This window comes from Asterias amurensis, chromosome 12 (assembly GCF_032118995.1).
Source record: "Asterias amurensis chromosome 12, ASM3211899v1".
NCBI classification, from domain to species: domain Eukaryota; kingdom Metazoa; phylum Echinodermata; class Asteroidea; order Forcipulatida; family Asteriidae; genus Asterias; species Asterias amurensis.
The window spans coordinates 6444023-6456331 of NC_092659.1; the positions used below are offsets into that span (position 1 = coordinate 6444023).

The following is a 12309-nucleotide window of genomic DNA, read 5'->3' on the forward strand; positions in this document are numbered from 1 at the left end:
GACAACATATCACAATCATGACCGATTCATGTTTTATAAGAATTTTTTTTTTAAATTTTTGTCATGGTTCCCGACCATTAAAAGTAAAATTGAAACTATTTTTTTTTCGTTAGAGCGGGTGATACTCTTTGAAATATCATTCACTCCAAAAATTATACTTTTATGTGCGGGGCCAAAAATCTGACATTAGCGTCTTTAAAAGCTTTCAGAATGGAGAAGCGATTCAAGAAAAAATGATAGATTGATAACAGGTCGTGTCTGAAATGGCGACTTCGGCTACATCTGCGGCTAGATCAGAGCGTCTGCAGTGTTGAAGAATAGGCAGATGGGTGCAATCTAGCCGTAGCTGTAGCCGAAGTTGCCATTTCAGACACAGCCTTAATATCATTCAGTCCCCTGACTGCAATTGGATAAAAACCTTGCCTCAATCCTGTATTGCACTTGATTGTTCCCTAGCACTTCCCTAATCTTAACCAATCAAATTAACTCCTAATTTGTCGGATGTATCCGACGTCTTCATCAAACTTCTTAACAATCACCTGCCTGGGTGCTTGCCAACTTTCTGACTACATGTCCTTGCAAGGTCATACTTGCACGGTCGGCTACATGTACACTAAAGTAAATGTCATACCCATTGTTTGTCATGACTGGATGACAATGCCGATCAAGAAGTGTTGTGGTGTTATCGGTGAGTTATTCACCCACTTAATCCCGGGGCTGACAGACGAGATTGGGTACGGCTTGGGATCGGAAGGGCGTGTTCCGAAATCCAAAGAGGAATCCTTGACAGTATTCACCATGTCATGAGTCCAGAAGGGCTTCATATGTAGCAAGAATATTTTCTATCTAGTAGACCCTACTAAACTGGCTAAAGATTTTTCAATTGATGTGTTCATTTTAAAGGGAAAGCATACCTTTAGTTTTTTGAACCGTTCGATAGTTTTTTGAACCGTTCGATTGTTTTTACTCCTATACAAATGTAGATTTATACAACGTTATAGTAACCTGTGAAAATTTTAAAGGTGGTCAGGATTTTGAGATATTGCACAAAAATCAGGAGTGATTACGCAGGAAGAATAATCCGTAATTGGAATACACAATCTGAGTGACGTTACTGTTACAAACACTCCTCAAATTCTAAAAACTAAATCTAACATATTTTTTCCATAATCGCATAAAATTAAGTATCGAAAGCTGCTTTACTTCTAACCAAGGAATTTTTTGTTGGCATTAATTTTAAGAGTGATTACCAAACACATACGAACTACGGAGGCAAACAAAATATCACCTTGAGTGTGATATATATAATGCTCTGGCATGTGCCACAAACAATTTGTTGTATTCCCCTGGCCTCATCATTATACAACAGCTGCCTGATTGGGGGAAATGTCAGGGGAACCTCTTCTTCTCTCTGCGGACTTAGTATCTGTTTTTCGTCAGATATATTTAGTACATTGCCAATGCTAACAAGCTTATTGAATTAAGACAAGAAAGTGCAATTGCTTGGTTGATAGGGATGAGTGTGGGGCGTGGGGTTTTATCTGGAAGTGCATTCTTCACTTTCCAGGAACAAATGACGAGGACGCCACAAGTAGAGGAGGGAAAAGGTCGTTGCCCAACATGTATTGTACATGTTCATGGAATCAGGCCTGATACTTCACTAAGCCATGAAGGTGATTGCCTCCATGCCCCCTGGTTTTTTGCCTTGGTGCCCTTGAAATGATGAGGATGCCACAAGCATGGAAGGGAAAAGGTCGTTGCCCAACATGTATTTTACATGTTCATGGGATTGTATAACACATCAGGTCTGATACTTTACTAAGGCAACGAAGGTGATTGCCTCCATGCCCCCTGGTCATTGCCTTGGTGCCCTTGAAATGCTACAGTAGAAATTTACAATTTCCTCATACATTAGGGTGCCCTTTACCAAGGAGAAAATGCCTTGGTGCCCCTTGCCCTTTCAATTGTACGTATCATGTAGTGTATTGATCAAAGTGGGCCCATATCTCAAAAAGGCTGATAAAATTGGGCTCAGTGTATTCCAGAAGACGGGGGTCGCGAAAAATCTTACTATCCAAATAAAATTATGTACAAGCAATCTTAGTGTAAAAAAGCTGGCCATTATTCCTCAGAAGCAACACTGGGGAATGGAGTAGTGTGAAAAGGGCAACTGCATGCCATGTATGAACAGTCTTGTTCCTCACCTTAGCATCATAGGCAGACTGTTTTATCACCTCGGGTGCCATCCAAAATGGCGTTCCTACAAACGTATTCCTCTTCATCTGTGTGTCCGTTAATTGCCCCGCGACACCAAAATCTGCTAGCTTCACGTCACCGCTCTCCGACAGTAATACATTCGCAGCTGGTGGTGAGAGAAGAGAAGAAGAAATAAAATTGTCATTAACATTTTTTCTTTTTTAAAGAGGAAAATGGTATTTAATTTTTGGTGTGAAAAATAATAATAAACTCTGTCTATGGTATAACAAGATTGTGATGAGATACAAAACTAAACAATTTTGGACCGAATAAATATTTTGTTGAGATGAACAAAGGACATTTGACTAGAGAGGGACTTGAACCTGGGACCTCTGGATTCACATGCTGGCGCTCTACTCCTTAAAGACTCTGGACACTATTGGGAATTGTCAAAGACCAGTAATCTCACTTGGTGTATCTCGACATAATATGCATAAAATAACAAACCTGTGAAAATTTGAGCTCAATTCGTCGTCAAAGTTGCAAGATAACTATGAGAGAAAAAACACCCTTGTCACACGTAGTTGTGTGCTTTCAGATGCTTGATTTCGAGACCTTAAGTTTTAAATCTGAGGTCTCGAAATCAAATATGTGGAAAATTACTTCTTTCTCGAAAACTACGTCACTTCAGAGGGAGCTGTTTCTCACAATGTTTTATACTATCAACCTCTCCCCATTACTCGTAATCAAGAAAGTTTTGTCAGTATCTTTGTTAGGTGAAATCCCTGTTCATCATTCCTGTGAATGTGAATGCGATACATATTTTGTGTCACCAATTCGCAATAAAAAATAACTTGAAACAGTCGGTATGTACTCAACTCCTCTGAGACATTCACTAGCCATGTGACGTCAAAATTCGCTTCACAATCGCAGGAAGTATGAACCGGGCTTAAGTCAACATTCTAGTGAGACGGTGGTTCTGCAAACCACTGTACATTCATGCCTCCAACTGCACAGTCCCCCATGTATTCCTTTTGATAATGATCGCAATGATCAAGGGTGTGGCCCGAGTTGCTTCATCCCTTGGAGCCCCTAAATGTTCTGATAAGCCCAGGGCTTGATTCCCCTAGTCACCAAGCCTGACACAGAAAAAAAAAACCTAGTCATAAACGCCGCAGGCTATTCGCATTCGTCTCTAAGGTAAGGTATCCAGGCAAGGCTAGTCAGAATGAGCAACATGACTGTTCGTTTACAACACGTGATGTGGCGCGTGATCTGTCCAGTCATGGTCCAGTGCACCAAGCTCTGATTGCGCAATCATCATTGTGGGTTCGAATCCCGGTCATGACACTCAACACTCAATGTTCTTGGGCAAGGCACAAAAATGCATGTGAGCAGCAATATGTAAAAACCAGAAAGGTGGCACACAAACACTGGAGGTCAGTTTACGCAGACTCATTAAATGTAGGAGTACAAAAGATCAATCCAACTACAGACATGGACTCGAGACAAGTTACTTTAAAATCATTTAGCCGTTACATACGCTGTTTTAATTTTATTTCTGTTACTTTTCTGTGACAGCGCACGTTTGACTGAGAGCGATAGAATGTTATTCCTGGTATTAAAACAAAATATAATAATAATAATATGGAAAGGTTTGCGGTAACAGTGTAATGACTATCTCTAAAATGACTTGCGGTGGTTCTGAAAAAGAACCGTTGGTTTCAACTCAACGTTTTGCTCTGATCGTCTTCTTGAGAAAGCAACTCGGAATTTAACATGCATTAAAAATTTAGTATTTTGAAAAAATTCTGTACAAATTTCTCTTGTGTCATTTAGGCGTTTCATATGGATAAACAGCTTGAACGTCTTATTTATCTAACAAGTCTGTCAAGAGAAGGGGAAGTGAGATCACTCCCCTAATTGTCCGCTAATTTCTTAATTACATTCGGTAAGTCGCTGATGATTGATACGCTGGAAATCTGTATCTCTTCCGCGAAAAAGTATGGCTTCATCATAGTGTTGACATACTTGTAACTTTTTGTGTGTTTTTTTGTTTATGTTTTAGCTAGTCAATTCAATAGACCTTCATCTTGTGTGTTAATCTTGATTTTACTCCATTCCAACTGATTGTAACCAAACTGAGGCTGGACAAAAAAATAGTCTGGTACCATCCGCAATGAATGTCAGCATTGGAAACAGGGAACATGACCAAGATGGTGACAGCATGATAAAGGTCTATACACCAGCGTCGTCCAAGACTAGCAGGGCACTCATATAGAAACATAAAAAGAACCTGTCCTACAGGTACAGCTTATCACCAGGGGCCTTTCACAAATTTCGGCCTGGGCTCAAGCTCAGGATAGCTGCTAGCCAATGCTGGGGTTTGTTTTTGATGTCTCTCGTCGGGGAAAGTAATAACAATAATAACACACACTCTGCTAAAAAATGGCATGTTAAATGCCGAGCTGTGTTTTCACTGTGTGCGCACCGCGCATAGCCCAAGCCAGAAGCCCAAGCCAGAAGCCCAAGCCAAAGATTGAACCCAAGACCAGGTTGGAAGACAAAACATGGAAGAAGAAATAGGGGAAGACAAAAGCTGAGCTGTTGACCCAATTCACCTAACGTCATCATCAGAATAATCTGGATGGGCCACATTGGTGGACAATGTCACTGTGTGTTATTTAGTGAAGTGCGCATTTTAGGCGACGCAGCCTTTACACGTAAACCTATTGACTACCAAAATGGTGAGCGTGGCACAGTCGCCACGTGTGACGTGTGTGCAAGGGCGGGTCAATACAGTACATGTAGTTGCCAGGGACATTGACGTGCTTCAAACTGATTTTCCCAATAAGAGATAGACAAGAATGTGCAAATCTCAACATGACTCCGACCTCGGTCGACGAGAGAAAGCGAGAGAGCAAATCAAGTGTGAAAAGGTCGACCAAATTTTCCCTGAGAACTTCGTTCAGTGTGAAGGGGGATTAAAGCCATTGGACACTTTCTGAACAGAACAAAAGTTAAAAGTTCACAGATTTACAAATAACTTATGTCAGGGTTTACAGAAGGTAATGGTGAAAGACTTCCCTTGAAATATTATTCCATGAAAACATTGAGAAAACATTAAAACAACTATCAATTCTCGACGTCGAGAATAACAGATTTATTTTAAACACATGTCATGACACGGCAAAACGTGCAGAAACAAGGGTGGGTTTTCCCATTATTCCCCCCCCCCCCCCCCCGACGACCGATTGAGCCTAAATTTTCACAGGTTTCTTATTTTTATATATACATGTAAGTTGTGATACACGAAGTGTTGTGCGATTGCTTTAAAGAGTTGAAAGTAATTACTCTACCAACGCATTTAAGGGTACTTTAAAACAATGTCTGTTTTCCTCATGTTGACTGTAATTCAAATTAACCAGAGCAGCACTCTCGATGAAAATCCTTAGCCCTTCCAAGAATGTTTGCCCGTTAATTGACTAATACAGGGAATGTCATACCTCTGGTAATTACTCAAAAAAACTTTACAACTATAAAAATTTTCTTGCTAAGAAGTGCTGCAGCTGTTGATAATGAATACCATTTTGAGAAACGATCCCCTTCAAAGGAGGGATAGGAGCTTTAAAAAAAAACGTTTCAATCTGATAAAAAGTTTCTGCAAGAAATTTTTCTCAGACTGTGTATTCCATTTACGGATTATTATTCCCGCATATAGACATAACCTTTAGATTACCAGCGATATCTCAAAATTTGCTACCACCTCTTAAAATGAATTTTTCAGAGGTTAGTTTAATTGTATTAGGATTAAAAAAATAAAATGGTTCAAAAACCAACCTTTGGTTTTTCAGAAAAGTTTGATTGTTGTAATCCTATTGTATGTAAATGAAGATGTAATACACAATAAAACTTCATTTTAAAAGTTTTTTTTTTTTTTTTTTTTTTTTTTTTTTAGGATATTGCAAAAATCTGGAGCGTAATTTGGTTGGTAATCCGTTTTTTTATCCAGGAAGAAATTTCATGCTAAGCAAATGTTGTGCTTAGCTGAGCAGCTCTATGAAATTAGGGTCAGGTGACATGGAGGCAATCGCCTTCATTGCCTCCTTGAAGTATTGTGACCTGCATTACCTTTAATATCTCTATGTAGCGTTCTCTCAGTGTGTAGATAGTGGAGCCCGTACAGGATCTCTCTTAGTATGGTGGCAATGAACACCTCCTCCATCCTGCCCGGCTTGAGGAGATCCAGCGCCGACCCCCCTCCCAGATACTCCATGATGATCCATAGCTTGCTACCCTGTGGTAAAGAAACAGCAGAAAACACACATGCGTGGTTAGCCTTCTGGTATTGAAACAGCAATATATGTTTTAGCTGCTACCCTGTGGTAAAGAAAAAGCAGGAAACACATGCAGTGCTTAGGACTCTGGCATTGGAACAGCTCTATATCCTAGTATAAAATGTTTAAGCTTGCTACCCCATGGTAAAGTAACAGCAGAAACACCTGCATGGTTAGCCCTCTGGCATTGGAACAGCAATAGTTAAAAATGTTTTAGCTGCTACCCTGTGGTAAAGAAACAGCAGAAAACACAAACAGTGGTTGGTTCTCTGGTATTGGAACATCAATATAATAATTATAAAATCAAGCTTGCTACCCTGTGGTGAAGAAACAGCCGAAACACCTGCATGTTAACCCTCTGGCATTGGAACAGCAATCTCATAATATTATAAAATATTGTAAGAGGTCACAGGAAGTACATCACACTTGAAATGAAAGAGGGCAGGACCCCTTAAATGTACAATACAAAGGATTAGTCACAAACACAAGATCAATAGTTAAAGTCAGAATTTGGGTTGGAGTTTGACCTTCATAACACTTTACCACGCAATTTCATTTTGATATTAATTATGGAGTTATGCGTATGCAGTGGACAAGATTAATGAACTTTTAATGTCAACAAAGACAGTTGATACACATGTAATGCACGTGCAGTAACAAGATAATGATAGTTGAAAGCGTACCTTAAAATAATAGTTGCCGAGGTGCTGTAGTTTTTGATAACTTAGTAAAACAATGTCATGAAATATACGTTTTTACATGCTAAAATAATTTTCGTCTCATGATCACCGAAAAATTATTTTCATGACATTGTTTAACTCAATTTTAAAAAAATACAGCACCTCAGCAAGTACCATTTTCAGTGAAGCTTTCTACTGTCATTATCTTCAAACTGTGTAAGTTTAGTGTACATAATATATGTAAATCTGTGGACATTGTGTTTTTTGTCCTACAAAAAGTACACATGTACACCCTTTAGTACAACACAGGCATCTTTTTGAGGAGGGCAGGGTCACTCTCAGTGTGCAAAGATCACTTCCATTTAGCAAAAATCTACAAAGTCTTTGAGAAACTTCTGAAGGGGTCATTAAGGCCAAGACCAGGTTAGCAGAGGCCATGGCCTTTGCCGGGTTTGCCTTTAACTTGTTTAGTGATTGGACACCAGTTAGCTCGTCATTTCACAACTCCATCTCCTCTTTCACTAGTCCCTAATGTATGCAATACAGTACATGTACCGTAGGAATGTTTTTCAACACTGAACAAGCCAGCGGGTCCACATGGAGTGAATTTTTACCAGTCCTCAGGAGTTTTCAGTGGCATATTTAAAGGGAAGGTACACGTTTGGTAATTGTCAAAGACCAGTCTTCTCACTTGGTGTATCCCATCATATGCAGAAAATAACAAGCCTGTGAATATTTGGGCTCAATCGGTCATCAAAGTTGCAAGAAAATGATGAAAGAAAAAACACTCTTGTTGGACGAATTCATGTGCTTTCAGATACATGTAGGAATAAAAGACTTCTAGCTCGAAGTCTTTTATTATTTTAGTGAGAAATTACCTCTCTCTGAAAAACTATAACTTCAGAGGGAGTCGTTTCCCACAATGTTTTATACTATCAACAGCTCTCCAATGCTCGTTACCAAGTAAGTTTTTAAGTGAATATTTGTTTTGAGTAGTAACCAAACGTGTACCTTCCCTTTAAAGGGAGAACGCTGCTTTGTGTCCATTATGTGTGTACCCCCCCCCCCCCAACAGTCAGCAGGTAAATGCAACTCTGTATTTATTGTACACATAAACTAGGCTATGTGCACAGTGCTACATGTACTACACAACTTCCCCAAATGAGTAATTCAACTCTGTCAGTCTTTAACAAGTTTACCAACAATTCCCACATGTTGATATCCACTAGGTTCGTCCATGGTTCGTCTGATTCATGAGCTTTGATTTCAGATTTCAATGCAGCACCAGACAGTCCCTCATAACCCATGGGGGAATATCACAACAGCCCTCTAGCTCTGTGGGATACAGGTTCATTTCAGGTCAATATTTAGTTGGCATGATCAGCATGCAGTCAGCAGCCAGGTTTAAAGGCACTGGACACCTTTGGTAAATGTTAAAGACCAGTCTTCTCACTTGGTGTATCTCAACATAATTTTGCATAAAATAACAAACCTGTGAAAAATTTGAACTCAATTGGTCGTTGAAATTGCGAAAACACCCTTGTCGCACAAGTTGTTTGCTTTCAGATGCCTTGAATTTGAGACCTCAGCTCAATTCAAATATTTTAGTGAGAAATTACCCTCTTTCTCAAAAACTGCGTTACATCAGATGCCTTGAATTCTGTGTTACATCAGAGGGAGCCGTTTCTCACAGCTCAACAGCTCTCAATTGCTCTTTCACAAGTAATTTTTTATGCTAAAAACATTTATTTTGAGTAATTTACCAATAGTGTCCAGTACCTTTCAATGACTACGGGTTAAAGGGAAAAAGAGGCACACTATCAGCGCACAGTCTACTGACAATAGCTTCATTTTACTTGCTACATGCATGGCTGTTGACCTTTGCATAATATTGAGTTTAGATGTTCATTTACAAAAATCATTTAAAACACAAGTTTGTGTAAAATATTTAAGTACAGATGAATATCAATGATGATCCAAATTTACACTCCGATTCATAAAATGAATATTTTATTGAAACGAGAAATTTTTTAACCAAAAAAAAGACTTCAAGAATTCCATTTTGAGCAGTGTACATGTACGTCATTTGGTTGTTGTTCTTGTTGTTTTTGGTTTGTTTGGGTTTGGGGGGGGGGATGGGCATGATAGGGGTAGGGAAGAATATCAAACTAAATCCATCAACCTGTGAAAACAATTTATGAATCCGCACGAACACGTAATACATCACATGTATGTGGTGTGCTAGCAGGCAAGGCGCAGATCCACAATTTTTTTTACCTGGGGGCACAACTTTGTAGCCATAATACGTTGTTTTTTTGCTCAAAGAAAATTTAAGGGGTAGGGTCCAGGGGCCAACCGCACGGTTCCTGGTGGGGTGGATCCACGCCTTGCTAGCCAGTTTCATCAAAGCACAAGACTTGTCAGCTCCTTTCACAACGATAAGAACTTCAAGTTCAAGTCTAACTGTAAACAGTATTAGTAACATAGAACAAACTGATATACAAGTCCTTATTTGCTCATATTGTTAGCCACAAAACTACAGCTGAATACCATGGGTTAGAAAAAGCTCAAGGTAATTTCCAAGTGTTATTTTCTGTAATAAGCGACTTGCTGTGTTTGTTATAGTTGAGAACGAACCAACCAACATAACTACGGACAGCACCAACCCATGCTGGGGGAACACCAAACCCCTGCTGGGCAGAAATGCTGATCAAATAGCTATATTAAAAAACTGACTCATTCAATTTACAACAACACATGGGAATGCTCTTAATTTATTTGATGTAAGCAATTTTTAGTAAAGTGCATATAAAAATTGTACATAATGAGACTGAAACTGGCAGACCATATTTTACTTAAAGGCAGTGGACACTATTGGTAATTGTCAAAGACTAGTCTTCACAGTTGGTGTATCTCAACATATGCATAAAATAACAAACCTGTGAAAATTTGAGCTCAATCGGTCTTCGAAGTTGCGAGATATTAATGAAAGAAAAAAACACCCCTTGTCACACGAAGTTGTGTGCTTTCTGATGCTTGATTTCGAGAGCTCAAATTCTAAACTTGAGGTCTCAAAATCAAATTCGTGGAAAATTACTTCTTTCTCGAAAACTACGTCATTTCAGAGGGAGCTGTTTCTCACAATGTTTTATACTATCAACCTCTTCCCGTTACACGTAATCAAGAAAGGTTTTATGATTATAATTATTTTGAGTAATTACCAATAGTGTCCACTGCCTTTAAACATGTATTTTACATCCCAAAACAATCTGTACACTAACAGTATCAAGCATCAAGCTTGGTCCTTTCTGCACCTATACATGTACATGGCTTGGGCTCAAGTTTTCACTTACGAGGCTCTCTTCACCAATTTTGGATTTTTGATTCCGAGACCTCAAATTCTAAATCTAAGGTCTCAAAATCAAATTCGTGAAAAATTACTTCTTTCTCAAAAATTACGTCACTTCAGAGGGAGCTGTTTCTAACAATGTTTTATACTATCAACTTCTCCCCATTTCTCGTAATCAAGAAAGGTTTTATGATAGTTATTATTTTGAGTAATTACCAATAGTGTCCACTGCCTTTGATATAGCAACAGTGACTTTCCTAAAAAATCCAAAGTCACCACAACAGCCTCAACCATATTAATAAACACAGGTTGCCGCCATAAAATACAAGCGTATTGTTGTCAATGGGAGGCAATGTTCAACATATGCCGATACGTATTTATTCTACTCTGCATACTTCTAAAGGTCAACTTTGAAAGCCCTCATAAAAATCACTCAACCTTCGCTGTACAAAATGTATTGTGTAGAAACTTGGCACTGGGTGCACAATGTACACTATGAATCGTCAAGATTACAACAAAGCATTTCCTTTCCCCGAAAAAAAAAAATAACAAAGCAGTTGGTGGATTGTTATATCTTCATATGGAGCACAATAGGGTTCCCGATTGTGTAAAGTATTCTAATAAATTTTATTGAAGAGGCCGAATCGAGAGCATGTATGATAACTCCCAGTTAGAGTGCATATTGTGCACAGAGACCAAGGGTGGATTCCACAAAGAGTTAAGACTTGTCTAATATCTATAGTTAGGACGAGTTACCCGTCCTAACTTAGGACTAGTCCTAAGATGTACAAAAGTTGTACTAGTCCTCACTCTTTGTAAAATCGCCCCCCCCCCCCCACCCCCAGGATTACATGTAGGTCTAGAATTACATGCAGGACATGGCATCCAATGGCCTTAGTGCCCCTTCATAAGCTTCCCATTGGCTTTTAAGATTTTCCAATGGAAGTGCCCCCTTGCAAAATGACAAAATTACCTTGACCTTGAAGATGAAAATCCAGGTTTGCGGGATGGAAATATGGGGTCATGGTAATGTGTGACGTAGAGTTTCATAAAAACTAGAATACATGTTGATGAAAAGCTGGTTCATAAACCCGTGTAGAGAAATGACTTGGCAGATTCGTGTGGTGTGGGCCGTATCGATGAATAAATATGAGTTTTGAGATTTTTGTGATAAGGGCGAGGGAGGAGCGGTGTGTTGCTTATCTTTATTGATACAGGGAAATGGGTTGACATTTGGATTTTTAATACAAACATTTCATTTCCATTACCTGGTACAACGCTGAATAGCTGAATGAACCCATTTATTTATTTAAAATGAGTTGTCAAGATGAGATAACTAAATTATCACATGGTTATCCCACCATAGTTGTCCCCTATAAGTTAACAACTTACATTACAACATCAAACAGTATCAAACCACAATGTTCCTGAGCTCAAACTCAACCTCATCGCCCGTAACCCCAATCCAGCAACATACATGTACATGTATCCAAACGTTTCCATAAACCTAGAAATCCACGTGCTCAACCCTCCCCACCCCCACCTAAAACACTTAACATCCCACCCACATACTGTACAATAAACATGAACTCTATGTCCCCTACCTCTAAATGTATGTGGGTGTACCCACCCACACACAACCAGGGGTTCCCCCACCTCCCTTCCTTAACCCTGGGGATCCATGCTCGAACTCCCCAAACCCAACCCTATGGAAGGCGTACACATACATTGTACACCGAATACACAT

The 12309-nt window shown here is 39.3% G+C and overlaps 1 protein-coding gene across 2 annotated transcripts in view; it reads right to left on the minus strand.

The window, feature by feature from the left end:
• LOC139945609 (serine/threonine-protein kinase 24-like) overlaps positions 1 to 12309 on the minus strand; it is a 54300-nt gene that overhangs the window by 10318 nt on the left and 31673 nt on the right. For both annotated transcript variants that reach the window (XM_071943020.1, XM_071943021.1), the window contains exons 3-4: positions 6328 to 6493; positions 2205 to 2362 (exon numbers count right to left, since the gene is read on the minus strand). In XM_071943020.1, the coding sequence (XP_071799121.1) occupies positions 2205 to 2362; positions 6328 to 6493 (324 nt within the window). The remainder of the gene's footprint in view (positions 1 to 2204; positions 2363 to 6327; positions 6494 to 12309) is intronic.